At 34.2% G+C, this 25,764-nt stretch overlaps 1 protein-coding gene across 5 annotated transcripts in view; it reads right to left on the bottom strand.

Moving 5' to 3' along the window:
* Nucleotides 1-7,335: 7,335 nt before the first annotated feature.
* Nucleotides 7,336-25,764, bottom strand: part of LOC123561493 (uncharacterized) — a 66,759-nt gene continuing 48,330 nt past the window's right edge. For 4 of the 5 annotated variants that reach the window (XM_045353903.2, XM_045353900.2, XM_045353901.2 and 1 more), the window contains exons 11-21: nucleotides 22,148-22,230; nucleotides 21,332-21,403; nucleotides 19,990-20,147; nucleotides 19,455-19,469; nucleotides 14,307-14,439; nucleotides 13,509-13,525; nucleotides 12,646-12,802; nucleotides 11,552-11,742; nucleotides 11,094-11,155; nucleotides 10,711-10,743; nucleotides 7,336-7,788 (exon numbers count right to left, since the gene is read on the bottom strand). In XM_045353903.2, coding sequence (XP_045209838.2) covers nucleotides 10,717-10,743; nucleotides 11,094-11,155; nucleotides 11,552-11,742; nucleotides 12,646-12,802; nucleotides 13,509-13,525; nucleotides 14,307-14,439; nucleotides 19,455-19,469; nucleotides 19,990-20,147; nucleotides 21,332-21,403; nucleotides 22,148-22,230 — 915 coding nt within the window. In that variant the 3' untranslated portion in view covers nucleotides 7,336-7,788; nucleotides 10,711-10,716. The remainder of the gene's footprint in view (nucleotides 7,789-10,710; nucleotides 10,744-11,093; nucleotides 11,156-11,551; nucleotides 11,743-12,645; nucleotides 12,803-13,508; nucleotides 13,526-14,306; nucleotides 14,440-19,454; nucleotides 19,470-19,989; nucleotides 20,148-21,331; nucleotides 21,404-22,147; nucleotides 22,231-25,764) is intronic. The other variant, XM_053553137.1, reaches the window with a different exon arrangement.

The raw sequence follows: 25,764 nt of genomic DNA, 5'->3' as shown, positions 1-25,764 counted from the left end.
TTGGTGCTGTTAGGCCTTTTGACAACTGTCGGGCTCAGCAAATGTAAGAAAACCATGAAATAAATGTTTGACTATCTATCTTTACAATGAATAGATAGAACAGCCAAAAAACTGCCCGCTTAGCTCAGAAAGGAGAGGGCAGATTTACCAATCGCGGGGTTGCGAGTCCGATTCCTGAGTGAGGCATATGTTCTCTGTGATGATTTGAGAGAAGACATTGTGTCTAAATTCAATCGTCCTCCACCTCTGATTCAAATGGGAGAAGTTGGCAGTTACTTGTTTGTTTCAGGTTTGTACAGAATCCAGAATCTGCTCGCCATTACATAACTGAAATACTGTTGAAAAATGGCATTAAACCCAAAACAAACAAACAAAAGAACAGCCAAGAAGGCCTGCTCATGTTTAATTGAAATTTGCCTTGTGATTAAAATACAGTTCCTGGTTTTAATTTAAATCAAGGGCAAAATCGGTTGGAAAGTTTTAGCTGTAGGTGAGTGTTCTAAATGAAGTTCTGACCGCCAATTTTCAATGACTTTCTTGAACGAGGCCATTCTGTTTTTGGCTTTTTTGTTAAAACGTCATATTACATTTGCAGTAGAGGGGTACCTTACTAGTTGTTTGGAGTAGCTTTGGTCATACTGGGTCAGTGACGCACTAAAGAGGACAAATATCAAAAGGTCTATATAGACTGTTCCTTGTGTTTTTATATTGGAGTTCTAAAGCCAGTTAGAGGATACAATATATAAATTACAGCCATCTAATTTTGCACTGCTAATACACTAGCATCAGCATTTCAGGAGAAATATGCTTTAATCGCACAGAGAATTTGCATGACCACACTGTCTAGTTCTTGTTGTATATTGCAGAAATGGCTTCAGTAACTAATAACTGTTTCGGCCATTCCCTTACAGAAGAAAAAGGCCTGCTGCATACTCTTGCTGTGTACATACAGCGTATATGATGCGTACATGATGTGTACTGAAATCAAGGGCTTTAAATAGTACGCAGGATATACACCGCACATACACCGATAGTACGTTTGTAGTACACTTTTGACATGCAAATGAGCTCTGCCGCGTACTACTTGCTGCGTACATGCTGTGGACTACATAGTACACAGGATGTACGCTGGAGGAATTTAGTATGCGGGAAATAGTACGCAGCATGTACGCGGCACATACACTTTTCACATGCAAATGAGCCTGCGGTGTACTACCCCTGCGGCGTACATGCTGTGTACTCCTGCGGCGTACATTCTGTGTACTCCTGGCCCCGAGTCCTGCGGCGTACATGCTGTGTACTCCTGCTGCATACATGCTGTGTACTCTTGCGGCAAAACTGCTGTAATAATGTAAATTCCTTACCCCACCAACTTTCTTATGCAAATGCTGATCATTTGGACAGAAAAAAAAAACAGAAAAAAGATAAGTGACATGCATCAATAAGTATTTACCCTTACCAAAATAATGTAGATTGATGTTATCAAATAAATTAGTATGCTTTTCTTCATCCACTTTTCAATGAAATAAATCAATTTTTGTAGCATGTAATTTGGTAAACATTTGAAGAAAATGGCGTAACTGCATCAAGGGGAAACAACTTTAATGCAACTAAATATAAGTGTTATAAATTTCGAAGTATCTGCGGTGTACATGCAGTGTACTATTTTCTTGTACAAGTCCCTCCTGCGTACATGCAGTGTACTCCTTAAATTTTCAGAGTCTGTGCTGCGTGCTTGAAGTGTACTAGTGACCTCCTGCGTACATGCTGTGTACTCGTCGAAATAGTACGCGGCATGTACACGGCATGCGGTGTATGTAAAATGTACTCCTCTAGCGTACTACTGTGTTCGCGGCATATACACAGCAAATACGCAGCATGTACGCCACAGAGGCTTGCTTCTGTAAGGGTTATGTGTAAGTCAGTTGTGCCATATTTAATTTTTTTAACTCAAAAAACTCCCTACATTCTTGAATAATCTTCATGTAATTTAACCCGCCCCAACCCCTGCCCCCAGAAGGTTTCTGACCACAAGATTACAGACATTTTCAATGTAAGTAGTAAGGTTACAGTTTTGACCCTAATTCGAAAAAAAGATGGCTGAAATACTATAATCAGAAACCTGTCTCGTATGTATATGATCACAAGATCTCGTACAAGTTCGTATGCCGACCAGAATAATGACCCTTGAATAATTCAAATTATTTCTTGCGCAATTTTCATGAATCTTCATTTATATACTTCAATATGCCAATTATTTAAACTATTATATTGTGTAATATTGTGGAAAAAATGTTCTTCTCAACATGCATTTCATTCTTAGTGGTTGGTGAAGAATTCTACATTATTTCTTAGAGTCAGAACAGGGCTCCGGAAATTTTGACAACTCAATCGGTCCGAAACGAAAATCCTGACATCGGCGCTACCCCACCCACCGCATTCCCAATATTACATATTTTGTAAAACGTGATAGGGTAAAGAAATAAGCATGTCATGCATTAAAACTGAGTTACCAGTCACCGCGTGTTACCATACAATGAAGACAGTTATTCAGTGTTCTGTGTGATCGTTACTTTGTTTAAATTTCGATGTTTTTCCGAGATAATACGAGGCATTGACACCGTGTGCGTCAAAATGACCTGGTTTGCTACAGAGAACTATTATGCATTGAACCTGTATTCTAGCTTCTTTAATGCCCAGTGTTAAGCATAAATAGGCTATTATAGTAAATTCTATTGTCAAAATGGATTGTTTTCTCAAGTGCAAAATATTCGAGACCATAATTAAATATATCAATTAAAATTAAATACTGTAAAATCATTTAATTTCGTGGGCAATAAATTTCATGGTTTTGGTCAAAACAGCAATTTCTTGGGGATATGAATTCGTGGATTTCATTTTTTGAACATAGAATTAATGGGAATTTTACTTGTTCGTTGGGATTAAATTTCGTGGATTTATTCAACCACGAAATCTACGGAAATTAGTCCACCACAAATATTAATGATTTCACAGTATTGTTTCTATATGATTATCTTATCTCTCTTTCAAGTTTCACCAGAACGAAAAAAATTGTGAAAGGTTTACACAGACAAGTAACATTAACTTATTTTTATCCATTAAATTTATGGTTTGTTTTTGCTAGCAGTGCACTGGCTGTTTATAGTTCATGTTTTAGTGAAAAATGCACACTACATTCATATGATTTTTTATTATCAGTAATTGTAACCCTCTGTTAATATTAACATAAAGATTCTGTTTATAACTGACAGATAATGAAAATGATTGTGAAAGTTTTTCTATTTCATATTTCTCGTCTTTTTCTAAATTTGTATTGGTTGGGAATAAATTTTAATCTATACCTATGTGTTAATAATGTAAAAAACAAGAGCTGTTCGTAAGACAGTGCGCTTGACTTTTCTCAGTGCTCGACTTTGAATTAGAGCTTTGCCAGTAAAAACTTTATAAAACTTTAACAAAATAATTGAAGTTAAAAAGGGGCATAACTCTGTCAAAATTCATCAGAGTAATGGGAATTGTTTGTCTTGGTGTAGACTTCTATAGTAAGTAACCATTTTAAGTTTCAATTCAAAAGCTTTGATAGTAACAGAGATATTTGACTATAAACTTTAGCCAAAAATTCTTAAGTTAAAAAGGGGGCATAACTCTGTAAAATTTTACACCAGAGTTATGAGGATTATTTCTCCTAATGTAGACATTGATAGTTAATAACTGTTTTAAGTTCTAAGTCAATAGCTTTGATAGTAACAGAGATATTTGACATCAAATACTTCAAAAAAAAAATCCAAGTTAAAAGGGGCATAACTCTGTCAAAATTCAAGTCAGAGTTATTGAGATTGTTTCTCCTGATTTAGACTTTGATAGTAAGTAACTGTTTGTTTCAAGTCAATAGCTTTTGATACTGAACAGAGATATTTGACTTTAAATTATCAAAAACTTCAACAAATGGCGATGCCAATGCTGACGCTTTGGCGAGTGCAATAGCTCTACTTTTCATGGAAAAGTCGAGCTAAAAAATGATCAAAATTTGGCTAAAAATGTGTTAACTGGTAAATAATGCTAAGTCAAGCAGAAATGTAAACTTCAGCTAGTATTCAGTATTCAGCTATCCTCAAACAATGCACGGAGATATTAATAAGAATAGAAAAAAATCATAATTTACCAAAATTCCCGACTTAAATCTAAACTCTGAAAAACATTGAACTATTTCATAATGTAGAAAGGTCAGAGAAAATATCAGGTTTGTGCATATTATTATATCTGTGCAAGTTAAACTGATCATATATGCCCCACCACATTAAGGCTTGCCATAATGAGTAAATCTATATAAATGCAACATAACAAAATCCATGGTTTTACATTTATAGGTCAAAGTATTCTTCAGTTATAAATAATAAACTGCATGAACTAACCCTCTTCTACTTGAAAATTTAGTGTTGATTGACTTCAGGCAGTCATTTTTGGAATTTATATACTGTGGAGCAAAGCGCTCACAGTCATGTTATTTTGCAGAAAACATTTTGACTTCAGACCGACCGACATAAGCAAAACAATATATTATCTTTTTGAAGTGAGCGTAAATATAGATAATTATTGATAAACCCTCTTGGACAAACTGCACATCATTTATAATACCATTTATTTAAATTGCTTATGAAAAACAAAAGTGAAGCAGAAAAAAAACTTTTGGTAACTTAGTTTATCTTACAAAATGTGGCCAGTGTTTTTGGCAACTACTAAAGAAAATCATTTTTTTAAGTATATAAATATGTAAGTAAGAAATTAATGTATAAAAAGATGCACAGTTTGTCTCACTAAACAGACTACAGTAAAACAGTTTGTCCCACTCGCTATAAGGTGAGAAAATTTAATGCACCAGTTTACAATCCCGTTAAACCTGAGTATGAATTCAAACCCGACAATAATCCGTATGTTGATTACATAATATAGAAGAATATAGAAAATATTTTCTTTATCTTAGAATGTTTTGTGTTTGTTGCTTGCGTTACTTCACATTTAACAAAATTTATTATCCTGCAAGAATGTCGTGAAAATATCTTGAAATTAGTGGTATATTTTAACATTTGTTAATGTGGTATACTTCTTTAAAAATGGTCCAGCCAAAACTTTATGAAATATAATTTATTCAGTGTCACGTTCGACACTGACACCAATGTATTTGGTCCGGACAGGTCCTAAATAAGATACTAGTTAATCTGAATTGTGTGCAATTATCATAGAGCAGTTTAATATGGCATTTAGTACTAAAAGATGTAACCATTGCAATGCCTTTCCAAAATGAGAGGTGCTGCCAACTATTTTCATTACCACGACAGTGAACATGATACTGCCTGGTATTCGCACTCTTTGGTATTATCAGTCTAAACAGACAGTTCATCTTACTGTTATATCCAGTTTTATTTCTTATATTTTCATGCTTTAGACGAAGGATACAGACATAACAGTATTGTCATTCTCCACTTAAGTCAAAAATTTACATTGCCAGCCTCGTATAAAATTGAAAAATAAACTGCTTTTTACAAGAAAAGTTAAGTATGTTAGGATATAGAGCTGTAAATGATGCTTTATCTGAACTGCATGAACAATAAACATGTAATTTGAGCCGCACCATGTGAAAACCAACAGTGTGTTTGCAACCAGCATGGATCCAGACCAGCCAGGGCATCCGTGCAGTATGGTCAGGATCCATTCTCTTCGTTAATGGTTTCTCTAATTGCAATAGGCTTTGAAAGCAATGCGTAGGCTGGTCTGGATCCATTCTGGTCGCAAACGTACTGTGCTGGTTTTCTCATGGCACGGCTCATTTGTTGTTTTGTTTAAATGATGTTGAGTGTTTGTTTTCCAGATATAGCTGTATTTTTGTTAATAACATGAATAACAGACTTCAGTTCTATTTACCGTACAACTAAATATCCCAGAATTCCCCCCACACTTGTTTGCCCAATTTTACGTACGATCACCACATATATGCATTTCATAATGACATCCAAGATCCAAGAGTAAAATGCAACACTAAATTGGATGAAAGAGGAGAAAACTTTACATAAAACATAAGATGTGAACCATGGTATTGGACAAATATATTTGGTGTGATCATGTACCTTAAAGCACACACTTTACATTTAAAGTACAGGTGGATACCTTGCACACACTTTAAATGTAAAGTACAGGTGGAAATCTTCCACACACTACATTTAAAGAACAGGCAGATACCTTCTGCACACTTTACATTTAAAGTATAGGCAGATACCTTCCACACATTTTACATTTAAAGTACATGTGGATACCTTCCACTTACTTTAAAAACACCAATGTATTACATACCCAACTGGAAATTGATTAATGATTCTTAAAATAAATAACATAAGTTATATGCAGTTTTGATCAGTAGCATAAATGCAAATACAAAAAGCATGTTAGAATTTACTTAAAAGCACTTGATTAGTAAACTATTCCAGTATGTATTTGTAAGAATATAGTCACAACTGGCATCCCATATGTGGAACTTAAAAAGACTGTTAGTAATGTATAGTGAGAGCATAGTGCTAGGTCACCAAATTTTAGCATGCAGTATGTTAAGCACCCATACAGGGGACTCCTGTTAATAATTTTAGTTAGTGGAGCGGTGGTTCAAACTAACGATCCCCTGTTTTGTAGTTGGATAATATAAGTTGCGTGTGATGCACATTTTAAAAGCGTGCGGTAAAATATGAAATATCTTTGACATCTTGTAAGTTGTCACATGGAAGGAATTTTTTGGTTAATTATCGACATAATTCCTTAATGTTGCTGTTGTAAGTTATTTTCTTTGCAGTATTTAACATGAACCAAACAATTGTTCAAAAAAATGCATTTTAAACAAATCTAGAGATTCTTAAGTTTTTTTCAACAGCATGGCTTTTCCAGGTGACAACTTTACAAACTGTCAAAAGCATAAAGCTGTCTAGTTGAAGCTTCATGAGATAAGTGTTAAATGGAATACATGTTTTTAATTAATATTAAGAGAAAACCAAATCTAAGAACTTATTACCATTTTCAAAAGAATCTTGAATTTTGTCAGAGAAGTAGGGCATACAGAAAATTGCAGACATTTTCTCTGCATTTAAATAGATGCTTCATGGAAGATATAACACCTATCGAAGTGGGAGCAACTATATGACCAGAATTTACAGGACCCTAGCTTGTATCCCAGTCAAAATTGGCTACAGATTTTAATCACTTCAGGATGGATGCGGGCGATTACAAACAACTGTTCTAAGTTCACAAAGGGGATAATAAAAGGATAAAACACAATCCATGTTAATCATATTATCACAAAAAAATAAATTAATGCTAACACAAGTTTGGAACAACAATTAAAACGAGGTATATTCAGTTCACACTTTTAACACATGCCCAATGAGTGAATCTCCAACTGTCACTAGTTCCCGTCAATTCCTGATCAACTGTGGATATACTAGAGTCAGACGGCTAAAGGTTCCAAACTTAGCCGCGTAATATTTGCTGAATAATTCAACGACACTAATTTCCAAAAAATGGAAGTATCTTAGAAAAGATGCCCTAAGTTTTTCAACGACAGCATTTCTGTAATTAGGAACAGCTTATATTCACCAGATAAGTTCTCCCAGCGATGTTTATGCAACAGAAATTAATAGAACAATGACTCGGGTCACAAAACCCCAAATAAAATGTAGCTTTGTAACATTCCTGTATTCTTCGTAGATGAAATTATGTGTAGATTGGTATCTGCAAAACAAAAGAAAACTCCAAATATAAATCCATTCTGTCACTGATTCTATTCCTTTGCTTTGGGAGAAATATAACAGAAATATAATCATATATATATAAAAACAGGGTATCGAAATATATAAAGTTCTTATAAAGTACTTGTCTTAAAATTACTGTTTCAAGAACTGGCTCTACAAAGCTATGTACTTTCCATTTTTTTCGTTACTGCATAATTCTAGATAATTTCTGTATGCTTCGGTAGAGTTACTGTAAGTTTCATGAGAATAACTATTGTTTCACAGTAGTAACTGTACGTTTTTAGCTCACCTGTCACATAGTAACAGGGTGAGCTTTTGTGATTGCCCTTCGTCCGTCGACAATTTCTTGTGAACAAGATAGAGACAACATTTTGCAAGCAATTTTGATCAAACTTGTACAAAACTTGAATTGGCATGATATCTCAGTTCCTTTCAAAAACTGGCCAGATCCCATCATGGGTTCTAGAGTTATTGCCCCTTAAAGGGCCAGAATTTGTTATTTTTGTGCGTCAACAATTTCTTGTCTGCATGATAGTGGTTTCATTTATGATTTTATTTTAACCAAACTTGCACACAACTTGTATCACCATAAGATCTTGGTTCCTTTCTTCAACCGGCCAGATCCCATTATGGGTTCCAGAGTTATGGCCCCTGAAGGGCCAAAATTAGCTATTTTGACCTTGTCTGCACAATAGCAGCTTCATTTATGATTTGATTTTTACCAAACTTGCACACCACTTGTACCACCATGAGATCTTGGTTTCTTTCTTGAACTGGCCAGATTCCTTCATGGGTTCCAGAGTTATGGCCCCTGAAAGGGCCAGAATTAGCTATTTTGGCCTTGTCTGCACAGTAGCAGCTTCATTAATGATTTGAATTTAACCAAACTTGCACAGAACTTGTGTCACCATAAGATCTTGGTTTCTTTCTTGAACTGGCCAGATTCCATTATGTGTTCCAGAGTTATGGCCCCTGAAAGGGCCAAAATTAGCTATTTTGACCTTGTCTGCACAATAGCAGCGTCATTTATAATTTGAATTTAAACTTGCAGAAAACTTGTGTCACCATAAGATCTCAGTTCTTTTCTTGAACCGACCAGATCCCATTATGTGTTCTAGAGTTATGGCCCCTAAAAGGGCCAAAATTAGCTTCTTTGACCTTGTCTGCACCAGAGCATCTTCATTTATGATTTGATTTTAATCAAACTTGCACAAAACTTGTGTCACCATAAGATCTCGGTTCCTTTCTGGAACTGACCAGATCCCGCAACAGGTTCCAGTGTTATGGCCCCTGAAAGGGCCAAAATTAGCTTTTTTGACCTTGGCTTCATTTATGATTTGATTTTAACCAAACTTGCACACAACTTGTATCGAACCAAGATTGGTTCCTTTCTTGAAATGGTTAGATTCCTTATGGAGTTATGGCCCTGAATAGGGCCAGAATTAGCTATTTTGACCTTGTCTGCACAATAGCGCTTCATTTTTGATTTGAATTTAATCAAACTTGCATAGAACTTGTGTCACCATAAGGTCTTGGTTCCTTTCTTGAATCGGCCAGATCCCCTAATGTATTCCAGAGTTACGGCCCCTGATAGGGCCAAATTAGCTATTTTGACCTTTTCGGCTTAATAGCAGCTTTGTTGTTCTGTCCTTTGGCTTCATCAGTCAAAATTTGCTCGATGTAATCTTGGGCATTAACTTAATGGCCGATTTGAAATAATTTTATTTGAAGTAACTTAGAATAATTTCAACTATATTTTTCAATTCTTTTGATTGTCTGTTTATGGTTTTTGATCTCTTTGTCCTTAAGTGCATTGGTAACATGTGAGCGATACAGGGCCATTTGCCTTTGTTGAATAATTTACCGTAAATTCATGATGACTTCTAATGTTTCACATGAATTCTGTATGATTATGATAATTACTGTATTTACTGCTTTTCACTTAATCAATGTAATCAGTGCATGTTCATGATTATTGTTTTCTTAAAAATTACGCAGTTACTCATGTCATTCATAATTTACTGTAATCACTGCATGTTTTCATGATAATATTTGCATGTTTCACAATAATCACTGTAATCACTGCATGTTTCATGATAATATCTGTATGTTTCTTAAAAATTACTGCAGTTACTGCATGTTTCACAATAATTACTGTAATCACTGCATGTTTCATGATAATATCTGCATGTTTCACAATAATTACTGTAATCACTGCATGTTTCATGATAATATCTGTATGTTTCATAAAAATTACTGTATTTACTGCATGTTTCATGATAATATCTGTATGTTTCACAATAATTACTGTAATCACTGCATGTTTCATGATAATATCTGTATGTTTCTAAAATTACTGCATTTACTGCATGTTTCACATAATATCTGCATGTTTCTGTAAAAATATCTTTTGATATGTTTGCATAAGAATTACTGTATTTACTGCATGTTTCACGATAATATATGTATGTTTCACAATAATTACTGTAATCACTGCATGTTTTACGATAATATCTGTATGTTTCATACTAATTACTGTATTTACTGCAGGTTTCATGAGTATTACTGTAATCACTGCATGTTTCACGATAATATCTGTATGTTTCATAATAATTACTGTATTTACTGCATGTTTCATGAGTATTACTGTAATCACTGCATGTTTCATGATAATATCTGTATGTTTCATAATAATTACTGTATTTACTGCAGGTTTCATGAGTATTACTGTAATCACTGCATGTTTCATGAGTATTACTGTAATCACTGCATGTTTCACGATAATATCTGTATGTTTCATAATAATTACTGTATTTACTGCATGTTTCATGAGTATTACTGTAATCACTGCATGTTTCATGATAATTATTGCATATTTTACAAATCAGTTTGATATACTTACGCTTTATTATACTCTTGGTCGTGGCAATGAAAACTGAAAAAATAAGTTTATTGCGTTAGATAAATCAGTTGATAAAATTACAAAGATAGGAGGTAACTCGTGTTTATGTATTGTAGACAGCAATATTTATAGACTGTAGAAACAAAGAAAGTTACTGATGAATCGATGTATATAATACACATGCAATGAAATGGACCTTTACATATATATTCTTTAATTTCAATTCCCTGTTATTGCATTCTAATAATGTAATAACTTGCATACTTTTTCGATGTCATATTGAATACGTGTTTTATGATAATAATATTATGTTATGTATTTTTGCAACAAAAATAGCATTGAGAATACATGATAAGATCATTTCAAACACTAAGGCAACTTACATCTTCTGCAACATGAGGATACATAAAATCCCAGGAAAAATTTGATGGAAACTCTTCTTGATCTGGAATGAAGAAAGAAAAAGAAAATCTTAGCCCTTAAAAAAAAACAGTGATTAGTTATAACTGGAACAGCAAGGCAATATAGTTTATATTGTTAACTTTCTAGTACTCAGGTAGAATTTCAAAGCTCAAGCGGTATCAAACCTAGCCGCACTGTTTAAAGGTCCCTTGAATACAAACAATAAGCCGAAGGTTCAAAAGCCTAATGTTCAGACCTATCTGAAAAAATAAGCACCATAAACAATTCGTAAATTATGCTCTAAACCTAATATAAGCTGAAGCATTCAAACTTGTCTGCAGACACAAGTCAGAAATCAACAATAAAATAAAAGGTTCTCCAACGTACACAGTGTTAGAGAAATATTTCTTTCTTTTTTTCATTAATGGTAAACACAAACCTTGATATCCAACCGTTACTACATATGGGACTGAGCTACGTCTTTGTGTTCTAGGTGTCTCTGCAATGCTTTCCTCTGCCTCTGGACTGTCCCAAGCTTCCAGAAAGTATGACCCATATAAAGGCCCACCCCGGCCTATTGTGTTAAATCTTGTTGGTATCATTGTAGGTGAGAACCCGCTCATCGTTGCTCTAAGAAATTGAAAGTGATTTATTTATATTACAAATACATGTATATTTGAGATAAAAGTTAAAAAACACTGAATCTATTTAACTGATAGTCCAGAACCACTGTTGATAAGTTTTTAGACATATCTGTGATGTGCTTATTATTGTTGTGATCCCAGACCGGTCTCTAATCCACATAAGTTCTCACTTTTTTTATCTGCGGTGACGAATAAACTCTTTTTTTCAATACTGCTTGGATCTTTTTAAATATTCTTTTGAAATATTCTTAGCAGAGAATATAAGAATCTTTTACTGGTTGAAGGTGTGGATGGAAGTATCAGGCTCGAGGATGACTGTTTTGGTGGCAACAAGGCTCTGCCGAGTTACCGCAAAACAATTACCCGAGAGTCAAATATTTCCATACTGTTTCTTTTTCTTACATATGATATTTTTCTCAATTGATAGAAGAAATGAAATAAAACAAATATTTTTCTTTTAAATTATTATTTTATTAATTAATTTGCACATGCATTCATTGATTACAGCACAAGGGTCATCTTACACTCATTGTGTTTTTCCAGCACGCACAAAATCCCTGGCTTAGCAGCGAATATTTGAGCTGCATCATGCGAAAACCAACATAATGCATTTGCGACCAGTATGGATCCAGACCAGACTGGGCACTATGAAAAAACCAACATAGTGCATATGCGACCAGCAGGCATCTGTGCAGTCTGGTCAGTTTCCATGCTGTTCGCTAATGGTTTCTCTAATTGCAACAGGCTTTGATAGCAAACATAATGGATCCTGACCAGACTGTGTGGATGTTGAGGCTGGTCTGGATCCTATGATGCTGGTGGCAAATGCACTATGTTGGTTTTCTCACGGTGCGGCTCATTTTTTACTTTGATTTTTTAAAATACTTACGATTCTGAGCTTTCGTACTCCCTTTGCAGTGGTCTTTTCCTTTTCCTCCTTCTTCGTCTCGCCAAGATTATGTAGTAAATACAACATCCTAACACTGCACATGCTAGGAGGAACAATGGTAATCCAACTGCCAGTCCTAACTGCCATGCAAAATCATCTAAAATGGATCATATTTTAAGCATTAAGGTGTAAAAAAAATTGTTTGTTTCCGGTATCCCGACCTACCCTAAATTTTTGTCCCGACCCTAAATGTTTTTATGGCCTTGGAGAATATTTTTTCAACTTTTTTAAAAAAAAGTTGCAAAACTGCACTTTTTATGCCTTAAACATGGCCAGTGATGTTAGAAATTAACTTACTGATGCTCTAAAAGCATAACCCACTAATCTGTATTCATTTTTTGACACAAAAAAATTTTTCGAAAAGTCTCCCTTAATAAAAAAAAATTCCAAGAAAAAAAGATTCCGACCTACCTACCTTAATTTTTTTGAGCATGTTACCCGAAACAAAAATTTATTTTTTTGGCCTAATATTTTAATATAGTCAAAATGTTATATAAAAAAAACAACACAGTTACAAAAAAACAGCATCATTAAATATGACTGGGTGCTTTCTGGTATAAGAAAAGATGAATTTTAACTGTATGCCACATGTATAAACTATGAATTTAAAGAAAGATCATGTACCTACTATGTAGTATTTGAATGTCTAAATACAAGATCAGAATAATAATTATAATGAATGAAATGTCAGTAATAGTGATGTATCTCAAATAGTGGTATTCCCTTGAATAAATTTTTCAAAGTGAAAGAACTATATCACCAGAGCATAGTATATGCAAAATTTAATTCAATGCTAAACTTACCATTTGTTCCAATAGGCCTGAAAACAGACAAAAAAGACAGTTAATATGAAAGCTTCACAATACTGACCTTGTTTAAATATCATATATCAATGTATCATAAATAAATTAAGAAGGTACATGTATATATTTAACTGATTTTCCTTTTCATGATTATATCCGCATATGAGCTGCGCCATGAGAAAACCAACATAGTGGCTTTGCAACCAGCATGGATCCAGACTAGCCTGCGCAGTCTGGTCAGGATACATGCTGTCCGCTTTCAAAGCCTGTTGCAAGTAGAGAAACCATTAGCGAGCAGCATGGATCCTGACCAGACTGCCCTGATGCGCAGGCTGGTCAGGATCCATGCTGGTTGCAAAGTCACTTTGTTGGTTTTCTCATGACGTGGCTCATATAAATCCATCTGACATATAGACCTAGCTTTTCTGTAGCATGTAAAGATGATAACTAATCATTACCATGCTTGACACAATTGGTTTTGCCTAATGCGAGAAGTGCAGACCAAGATAAGCACGATTCAGTTAGTAAATTTTCAGATAACACCCTTGGAGTAATATATGTGGTACTGCCCAAATTGAATGGTGGAACAGTCCATTTTAGAAATGTAGCAGGTTAAAGGTTCAATCCACCAAAAGCCGCAGAAATTCAAAGAAGGCAAATCTTAGTTACCACAGAAACAGATTAATGCTACAGAAGCAAAAATAATTTGCATCTTATGTAGTAAATGACCATCATATGACATGAACATCTGAGGAAAATAATGATGTGGTATGATTTAGAATTACACATTTCACTTACTCGCAGACAGTTGTGTCACCGTCAATGTCGAGTTGACATGTCGTATCAGCAGGACACCCATTTATAGAATATTCGAAAATCTCACAGGAGATTTCTCTAAGACGTTCCAGATCTGCGGTGTCATTTCTGAAGTCTGTAGAAAACATGTAAAACACCTGATATATCTAATTTACATACTAAAAATGCTAAAGTATGCTAATATAAAATATGATTTATCTTTATTTTGGCACATCTTGTAGAAAACATGTATTATAAAACACCTGATATATCTAATTTACATACTAAAAACGCTAAAGTATGCTAATATAAAATATGATTTATCTTTATTTTGGCACATCTTGTTCCAAAATTTAAGTGTGTGGAAAGTGGAAAACTGTCAAGTAAAAAACTAGATTTGGGTAAATTTCCAAGAATACACATTTTCATTCTTTTTATAATCATACTTGTTATAATTATGAATGTTTATTAAACAAAATGAAAAATTAGATACTTAAACAAGTTAGGGAATATAAGTGTTAAGAATTATTTTATGAGATTGAAAATTTAATTCAGTGTTTTAAGTAAGATGGTAATAAATGAAGACATACTACGATATTACATGTCCATCAAATATAATATAATTTTCGTTTTATGTTTTAAGTATTATCTTCATAAAATATATAAGTAATATATTTAATATATTGTGCTTCTGTTGTTTGAGGCTCGTATGGAAGATCGGGCTTTACCTGAATTCGTTGCCTCTTAAAGTAAAGTCTTTATTATTATTATTAAGTAAGGTTTAATAACTAAAAGCATACAGTATGTTGGTTTAGATATAAAATATCAAATATGTTAATGGCTTGTATTTTTAGCTTAGCAGTCATGTTGTTTCATGGGAAACGGAACAGATGAGCTGCGCCATGAGAAAACTAACATAATGGCTTTGCAACCAGCATGGATTCAGACAAGCCTGCGAATGTGCGCAGTCTGGTCAGGATCCATGCAGTTCGCTTTCAAAGCCTATTGCAATTAGAGATACTGTTAGCGAACAGCACTGATCCTGACCAGACTGCTCGGATGCCCAGGCTGGTCTGGATCCATGCTGGTCGCAAAGCCACTATGTGGATTTTCTCGTGGTGAGGCTCAGATAATGTTTGATCATGTTAGACATAAAGTGTTAAAGATATTTTCAACTCAGCACACGATGTTTCATAAGAAACAGAACAGAAAAGTTGCCCTGGTTAATGTTAATAACTTAAAAAATGTTAGATTGTATTAGACATAAATAATAAAATACATTTTCAATTCAGCACATGTTGTTTCATAAGAAACGGAACAGACAAGTTTTGCCCTTGTTAAATGTTAATAACATAAAATGTTAGATTATGTTAGACATAAATTATAAAAGAAATTTTTAACTCGGTACACATACTAGTAGTTTCCTAAGAAATGAAGCAGATAAGTTGCCATGGTTAATGTTGATAACTTAAAAATTATAGTTTAAGTTGGACATAAATTATTAAAGATATTTTCAACCTAGCACATGTTGTTTCATAAGAAACGGATCAGACAAGTTTTGCCCTTGTTAAATGTTAATAACTTAAAAATGTTAGATTACGTTAGACATAAACTATTAAAGGTATTTTACACTCAGCACATGTAGTTTCTTAAGAAACAGAACAGACAAGTTTTGCCCTTGTTAAATGTTGATAACTTAAAAATGTTAGATTACGTTAGACATAAACTATTAAAGGTATTTTACACTCAGCACATGTAGTTTCTTAGGAAACAGAACAGACAAGTTTTGCCCTTTTTAAATGTAAATAACTTAGAAATCTTAGATTATGTTAGACATAAACTATTAAAGGTATTTTACACTCAGCACATGTAGTTTCTTAAGAAACAGAACAGACAAGTTTTGCCCTTGTTATATTTTACACTCAGCACATGTAGTTTCTAAAGAAACAGAACAGACAAGTTTTGCCCTTTTTAAATGTTAATAACTTAAAAATGTTAGATTATGTTAGACATAAACTATTAAAGATATTTTCAACTCAGTACACATTGTTTCACAGGAAATGGAACAGATGAGTTTTGCTCTTCTTAATGTTAATAACTTAAAAAATGTTGGAGATAATGTTAGACATGAACTATTAAATAAAGTTTCAACTCCGCAAACGCTGGTTTTAGGAAATGAAATGAATAAGTTGCCCTTGTTAGATGTTAATTACTTAAAAATGTTAGATTATGTTAGACATAAATATTAAAATATATTTTCAACTTGGCACACGTTTTATAGAAAACGGAACAGACAAGTTTTGCCCTTGTTAAATGTTAATAACTTAAAATGTTAGATTATGTTAGACATAAATTATAAAAGATATTTTCCACTCAGCACATGTAGGTTCATACCAAATCAAAATGGTAAGTTGCCCCAGCCCCAATTTCACGAAAAAACTTAAGCAATTATTAATTAAGTCTGTTATTTGAAAGTCATGCTAATTTGCTTAAATTATTGTTATTTAATGTTGACTTTTTCTATAACAATGTTCATGTATTTATAGCTAAATTATATTATTGTTAGTAGTATTTGTCTGCAGTATGTTTTTCAGTCACACAAAAATGGTATTTCTATTTAAGCATGTTAAAGAATATTTCTTATTTCTATACTTCGCTTTCTGTAAAATTCGGAAATGTTAAATTGTTATGATCTGTGAAATAGTCATAGAAAGTTCTGATATCTGTGTAGATGAAAAAGTCAACACTGAAGATGCATTAAGGACAAAATGAAGCATCTGAAAAAAAACAGACTTAGCTAAGCAATTACTTATGATCAGTTTTTTTGTGAAACTGGGGCCAGTGAGTGAAGACAAATGTTACATCATATTAGACATACAAGCTGCACAATGAGAAAACCAACATAGTGCATTTGCGACCAGCATGGATCCAGACCAGCTGGTCAGGATCCATCCTGTTCGCTAACAGTTTCTCTTATTGCAATATATAGGCCTTGAAATCGACCAGCATGAATCCTGACCAGACTGCCTGGATGCGCAGGCTGGTCAGGTCCATGCTGGTTGCAAACACACTAGTATGTTGGTTTTCACATGGCACAGCTCACATTATATCAAGTGTTTCATCAGCACAGCACACTTTGATAAGATCTGTGGAAATGGAACAGATACCTATCCAGGTTAAAAGTTAATAACTGAAGACAAAATTTATGTTAGATTACGTTATACACATAAATTACCAAAACTTCTACACAGCACACATTGCCTGACAGAAAAAGAAACTGAGTTACGTTATCTTTGTTAACCTTTAGCCTGCTGGCGGCAAGTTATTCTGCCTTTGCGACCAGTGCAGACCAAGTTCAGCCTGCACATCCGTGCAGTCTGACCATGGTCTGCACTGTTCGCTATTCAGTCAGTAAATTTTCAGTGAACACCCCTTCGAATGATAAATGGTATTGCCCAGATTGAATGACGGACCAGTCCATTTAAGAAATTTAGCGAGCTATGTGTTAATGTTATTAGATTAGCTAAAGTTGTTTTGCATGTTCAGATCAAAAGGTTTTTCAACAACATGGAATTCAATAAAGCCAAACAATTGCCCTTCATCATCAAAATCATATGTCATAAGGTGTACAACCCTGGCTCTGCAATCTGTCATGATTTATTTGCCCTTTCACTTACAATGTCAGATAGAATGTTTGTCTATAATACAGAAACGGATTTACATTATTTGAACCATTCAGATTCAGAACAAGTGCTTACCTTTTGTTACAGGGCCCATAAATCCTACACCAGTATTTTATTAATCATACATCTTTCTACATACTGTATTTTAGACGAAATTGGTTTTAACTGGAACAATGGTAACACTAATACTCGTTATTATCATCAGCGACATAATGTATAACAAAATCCATAACTCGTCAATTTTTACGTAAAATATGAATGAAACTGTCTTTTAAATTAGTTGTATCTACATATTTTCTACAATATGGTCAAGTAAAATGTATAAGTTTGTTTGTAATTTTTTTAGATATTTAGACATAATCAGTATCATCATGAAGATCCACAAAGTTCTAACAGATTTGTGACAATGTTTGAACTTATTTCGATCATGAACCACCATTTTTGCAATTTATACACGCATATCTGAGAAACGTGACATTGCAGGTTTAAGATAACATGGCATGCAAAACGACCTTAACAATAGTTATGATTATTCACTCACCTCTTAATTGTATACAGAATACTTTTTTCCTCAATTAACAGACACTTTATATGAAACATGTTGGCGTGTTGTATTTTTTATAAAGGTTAAATTAATACATCAAACATTCCTATATTAATAACAAAAACACAATTAGTGGTTTAGACGGGTCACAAACAAATGTTACATTCTGACAATAGTTATATACCCTGTCGATTTCTTGTAAATAGTGGCTTGTGAGAACTACAATGACTAGAAATGCGTTTTTTGTTTTTTTTTAACATTTTGTAATGACAAATTTTCACCCAGTGATGGTTAACATTTGTTTTGTATTTGCTATCTTAAACCAGTCCTTCCTAACATGTAGACTGTGTGTAAATGAGCTAGAAAGAATTAACCAAAGTAAGTGACAGACATCGGATTGGCCATAAGTTTTAACCTTTAGCTAGCCTGCTAGTGGCAAGTGATTCGGCCTTTGCGACATGTGCAGATCAAGATCAGCCTAATTGCAAGCTAATTTGGTCTGCACTGGCCACTATTCAGCATGTAAATTTTCAGTGAACACCTCTTTGAATGATAAATGGTACTACTGACATTAAATGGTAGTCCAATCCATTTTAGAAATTTAGCACTGGGTAGAGGTTAAACACCATTTTAACAAACACTACTGTGTAACAATCGCTTTGACAGGGTATATATCATAACAATTACTCACTCCATTTTAACAGCAATACGAGGTTGGTGACTCATACCAAAGTAAAAATAACACATTCTGGCTAAAATTAGGTACAAGTCCAACATAAACCACATATTGCCTTCATGTAAAGTGAATAACTGAAATCAGTTTTAATGTTAATACTATATTATTAATAATTTATTTTAATATTGACATTGGTATTCTTGTTATTTGTCAATATGAACATATTTTTTTTTCCTTTGATATCTTACTTTCAGCCTTGGTATCTAAAAACAAGAAAAATAGATTTCAGAATATATAAACAGAATTCAGGACGATTATATATTACATCTCCCGAGAATCCAACATTTTAATCTGGACTCAGTATTACGGTTTATTGTGTTTTCAGTAACATTAGTACACTAACTCTTTTATTTGACTAAAAAATTTATTCTAATGATACAAAATACATAGCGGTATATATACACCGTATTTGTATTCGATAAAATTAACGACCACGCAAGTATTTAAACTGAAATGTTTGACATTGATTTTGATTGTAGGTGCAAAAAGGGGGTATCACAGTCATCATGATAAACAAAAATTTGAGCCACACCATGAGAAAACCCCAACATAGTGCTTTTGCAACCAGCATGGATCCCTACCAGCCTGCATGCACATCGCAGTCTGGTCAGGATCCATGACCTGAGCGGATGCGCAGGCTGGTCTGGATCCATGCTTGTTGCAATTGCACTATGTTGGTTTTCTCATGGCGTGGCTCATTTAATGATAATGTCCAATACTTACATGTAAAGCCAAAAAGACTTGTTCGTAAAACATCAACTGGGTTTCCAAGAATTACTAATTGTTCATTGCGAACCATATCAGCTTGTGCTTTAGCAAACTCTCCGAAGGATGGGACTGATGTACTCAACACCACAGAATAGTTCACTTGTACATAGTCTCTGCAATATTAAGTAAAAAATATATGTCTTATGCAGAGGCGCTACATTTTTCCGCATTTTGCCATAGCCACAACCTTTTGATCAAACAGCATAACTAGTATTCAAATAAAATCTGTAAGAAGATCCTTTAGAAGTACAGAATGCAACCAAGCAATTTAATAGCAGACTCGGTTTGGATGAGTCTATTCATGATGTAGGGAATGTGAACACACCTAACGCCCCTTCTAGCTATTATGTTATTAAAATTATGGACTCCATGATAAAATCAAAGGTACTTTTTTAAGTCACCACAGGCACTTAAAGATTGCTAAAAGTTCATTAAATGGCATAAAATGTCATGCTAGGCAGACAGAAAAATATATCAACATGTTTATAAAAAACATAGATCTCCTTGGTGATGGGGTAGGGTATATACATATAGCTTATATTTTTGTGGCTTTCAAGGTTGAATTAATTAATCCTCGAAATTAAATCCCAGAGATCAACTAAAATTTCTGTTAAAGTTCAACATTTGGAATCCACAAATACATATTACAAGAAAGCGCTGTATTCAGACCAAATCGTTGAAGTTAAATTATTTCACAGTTTATTCAAACAAATTCTTCATATATTTAACAAATAATCAAGGCCTCCGAGTGGTTTATTGTCTAATTTTTACCACGGTTCAGTGTTAAGAATTTTGTAGGAATTGAACCACGAGGGCGTTAGCCCGAGTGTTTAAATACTGAAGCATCTGAATCATGAACCATGGTAAATTAGATGATAAATCACAAGAAGGCCTTGATTGTTGTCATTCTGACATGCTCATTGACATACTTTAATAAATATTTTTCTGGACTTAATTCACCCTGGGGAATAATTGTATCGGATGTTATGCGGCAATTTGACGTTATAATTGACGTCATAATACTGTCTTACTGGTCCACGCTTCAAACGTTGTTTATTGCAGAATATTTATATACAGAGCTTGATTTCCTTTTTTGTTTAACTGCCATTTGTTAGAGTTATTTAACAACACTCTATAGTTTAATCTTATAATACCTACAATACGTTACAAATACAGTTATCATTCACTCAAGCTCCCTACATTGCCCTATTCTTTTGAAATATATTTACATACGGGCAAAGAATATATCTTGGTGAACCACTGGCACACAATTTGGTTATTCGACTTAAATATTTACCCTGAGGCTTCCAGTTGTCTTTTGCGTCTCCCGTTGTTGTTTCCACCACTATTATTATTAAGACCGAAAAACCTTTAAAACAAAATCAAAATAATAAATCATGTTACAATTTTATGTAAAAGGGAAACATTTTTATCGCTGAAGCTGCTACGTTTTGAACTATTAGAAAGGCCAAACTGAGGTTTTACACTGTCCTGTGCCCTTCTTTATTTGATACGAGTTGCAACAGAATTGCGTTCAACACTTGTTGCCTTGGACATTAAGCAACTAGAGGTTCATAGTATATAGCCCTATGTGGCTCACTTGACCTTGTATATATGTATGACACACTGGATCATGAATGATACCTGTGACCTTGACCTTTAATAGAGTGACCTAAAAATCAATAGGGGTCATCTATGAAGTTTCAACATTCTGGTTCAAGTGGTTCTCAAGTTTAATGGAAATGGTTTTCAATATTCAGGCCCCTGTGACCTTGACCTTTAAAAGAGTGACCCTAAAATCCATTGGGGTAATTCACTCTGTATGTTCAATCGTCCTTTGAAATTTTTATATTCTTGGTCAAGTGGTTCTCAAGTTATATTGATCCGAAATGGTTTTCCAGGTTCAGGACCCTCTGACCTCGATCTTTAACAAAGCTACCCTTAAATCAATAGGGGCCAATTATTCTGCATGACCAATCAACCTATGAAGTTTCAACATTCTGGGTTAAGTGGTTTTCAAGTTACTGACCAGAAAGGGTTAAGTGGTTCTACATGCAGGAGTTGGTCTTATTTTCAGATCTGAAATTTAGGTCAAGTAATCCTTTTATCTTACCTTATGCTTCTGATAACAATCTGGATGAAGGAAATAAAATCAGCAATGATATCTTTCATTTTCCGACTGTAGTATGATACTAGCTGTAAAAACAAGAACACGAAAAATTAAGTGATGTGATGTACTATATTTGATTATGTCGGATATATGTGCGCATTAGGTTGACTGACCTGTGGGCGTTTGATTATGATAAAGGTTTAGCAGTATATCACAATACAACAGAAATCTGTCCCACATGTAGAGTTGGATACTTAAAATATTCTAAAGGAGTTGTCCCCCTTTAGATAAGAATAGAATCTATCATTTGTTAAGAAATAAATGTAAACAATTGTCCGAAACGATGTTTTACCTAGTTATGTAAAGTTTAAACTCTCGCACGTTGTTGTAAATGCATCAAAATGAAGACATCTAACAGCTTTTCAAAAATGGTGAGTTTTTAAAGGCTCTGAACTGTTTAGAAGCGTGGCCCATTCATGCAATCCCTTTTCCGAATTCAATTTCAATATATATATGAGTAAAATGACAATGGTTTTGTAGAATAATATGTTTAATATTCTGTTAAATTTCATGTAAAACAAGATTTAGCATACCAAAAGGTTCCTTCTAGCGCATATAAAATATTCTTTTAAGGGATATTGTTTTAGCATAATGTTACATATGTTTAATAATGCAATCTGTCATTTTTGGTGCAAACTTAACTATTTAAGAACTTATCTAAGTATAAACAGTTTTATCAATCTAAAGTTTTTTTTCTAAAATAAGCAAGTGCAGTACATATTTATATCACGGGTACTAAACAGTGCCTGCGGTACTGACTGTGCCGACGAGGATTGAAGGCACTTCGCTTCCTGTACCGCAGGTACTTCGTCAATGTTTACAAAACGAGTGAGATCGGTGAGTGATTTTGTCATGTTTGTCATTTTGTTACTGCATGGAGTATTCTTTCAAAAATCGGGGAATGTAGCGGGGTGTAGATGTATCTTATCTACATATCCATGCTAAAATTTGTGGCAAATGATCAATTTCCTAGAAACGTAAGGACAAATAAGTTGAGAATGAAACGTGATTTTTTTCACATCAGTGACTGTTTAGACTCGATTTCTTTTCGCTGACTCAAACGATGTCGTCTCTGCCGTCGTAAATTATATTTATAAATGACATGTGATCTGCTAAAACATAAAATGTGTCCAAAAAATTCCGAATTTGAACGTAATGCCACTTTTGGAAAAGTGCCGAAGGCATTTTGACGATGCCGCAGCCCCTTCGAGGTGCCGCAGGCACTTTCAAAAAGTATCGGCGACATAAATTTGGCCGAAACTAGACAAACAGACAAATGGAACAACAGAGAAACAACATTTCCTTCAAGAAAACGAAAAGAAAAAGTGGTGTTGACTAGTATGCAGTGGAATGCAAGTCAACCGAAGTCAGGTACCCTCATATTGCCGCATTTCAGAAAGCGGTCCGCAGAATAAAAACGCTACGCTGCTCGATATGTTGTTGTTTTTTTTTCAAAGTTTTGTTTGCAGGGAATAAAATAGGTTTTTACGTAACATGTAAAAACTATTAAAATTCTCCCGTTTGATCGTTTATGAGCTATACTTAAGTTCTCCTTTTTTCTGAAAACATTTTTAAAATATTTTTTTTTTTTTTGTAGATATACTTTATATTTCCAGGAAACGTTAGGCTATTAAAATAACTACAGAAAATTTCAAACATCGATATAGTTTCTGATTTTATACCGTAATAACTGTCTAGCTAGTAAATGTCAGCTGTCCACAATTGGCTCTTACACAAATGGTATCGAGATTATAATGTGAATCATCACAATAATATTTACAGGAAACTTTTGACTATTGAGACTCTTATTAAAAAACTTCGCTTTATCACGATAATTTCTTGAAGTATCCTGACAGCTACCTACCTATCTCGTGGCAGAGGTTATAATGCAGTAATCTGGTCAAAAATGTGCTTCCGTGGTGTAGGTGTAGTCGAAAGAAGTCCCTAATAAATAGATCTTAAGTTTTCTATTTTTTGCGCATTTTCGCATAAATCGGGAGCCAAATGGGCATCATTCCACTCGTGGAATTAATTTTACATAAAATAGGACACTTTTCATGCTAATATTCGCTTGTTTTCGAGTTGTTTTACGTGAAAACGAAAGTAGGGTTTTTATTCTGCGGACCGCTTTCTGAAATGCGGCAATATGAGGGTACCTGACTCCAGCTGACTTGCATTCCACACCCCTTTTTCTTTTCGTTTTCTAGAAGGAAATGTTGTTTCTCTGTTCTTCCATTTGTCTGTTTGTCTAGTTTCGGCCAAATTTATGTCCCCGATACTTTTTGAAAGTGCCTGCGGCACCTCGAGGGGGCTGCGGCAACGTCAAAATGCCTGCGGCACTTTTCCAAAAGTGGCATAACGTTCAAATTCGGAATTTTTTGGACACATTTTATGTTTTAGCAGATCACATGTCATTTATAAATACAATTTACGACGGCAGAGACGACATCGTTTGAGTCAGCGAAAAGAAATCGAGTCTAAACAGTCACTGATGTGAAAAAATCACGTTTCATTCTCAACTTATTTGTCCTTACGTTTCTAGGAAATTGATCATTTGCCACAAATTTTAGCATGGATATGTAGATAAGATACATCTACACCCCGCTACATTCCCCGATTTTTGAAAAAATACTCCATGCAGTAACAAAAGGACAAAAATGACAAAAATCACTCACCGATCTCACTCGTTTTGTAAACATTGACGAAGTACCTGCGGTACAGGAAGCGAAGTGCCTTCAATCCTCGTCGGCACAGTCAGTACCGCAGGCACTGTTTAGTACCCGTGTATATAGGAAGCATTTGTCTTGCAGTCTGTATTTCAATTTCGGATGTTTTCATCACGCGACTACACCAGCGAGCACCTGCACACTTAACACAAAGAAATTTCATACATGCATTTACAAGTCGAAAAACAAATCAGAAAGAGTAAAAAAGTATGCAAAACAAAGCACTTGCAAATCTGAAACGTTAGAAGCTAAAAAAATCACGTGACCAGGGACAATTTCATTAGGTAAATTTTTTTTTGGCGGGAGTCTATTTTTAGATGATGCATATTCATTTCATTAATCTCGATTCTTTACTATGATATATTCATTTGAGGAGTTACATGATTTAAACTTTATTATTGTGTTTTGTTGTTCTGTTATTTTAGGTTGTTGTATTGCACTAAAGACTGAAATAAAGATTGATTATGCGTAAACACATACTGGGCTAGAGGCTATTTGTAACGAATATGCATGAGTCCAAGATGGCGGCGCCCTACGGGAAATCGGATTCCTTTGACGTTACCATAACATTTTTTTCTCCGGAACATAGACCTTTATCTTAAATTAGTAGCCAATTCGTCATAACTGATTGTGAATTCATAATTAACTTTATCATGACATCACTGAACATAAGGGGTTCTAACTGACCAATCAGAGAGCTGCATTTTCAAGTACCTGCCAGTTTTCGCTTGGGTCAAAGAAGTGTAAAATATTATTATTTTTATAACTCTTTGCTTGGGTATAACGAAGTATATTTACAATGAAAATATAGTGACTCACACTAATTTAAAATAG

The sequence above is a fragment of the Mercenaria mercenaria genome, chromosome 10 (assembly GCF_021730395.1).
Source record: "Mercenaria mercenaria strain notata chromosome 10, MADL_Memer_1, whole genome shotgun sequence".
NCBI classification, from domain to species: domain Eukaryota; kingdom Metazoa; phylum Mollusca; class Bivalvia; order Venerida; family Veneridae; genus Mercenaria; species Mercenaria mercenaria.
This window is presented reverse-complemented; position numbering and strand designations above follow the sequence as displayed.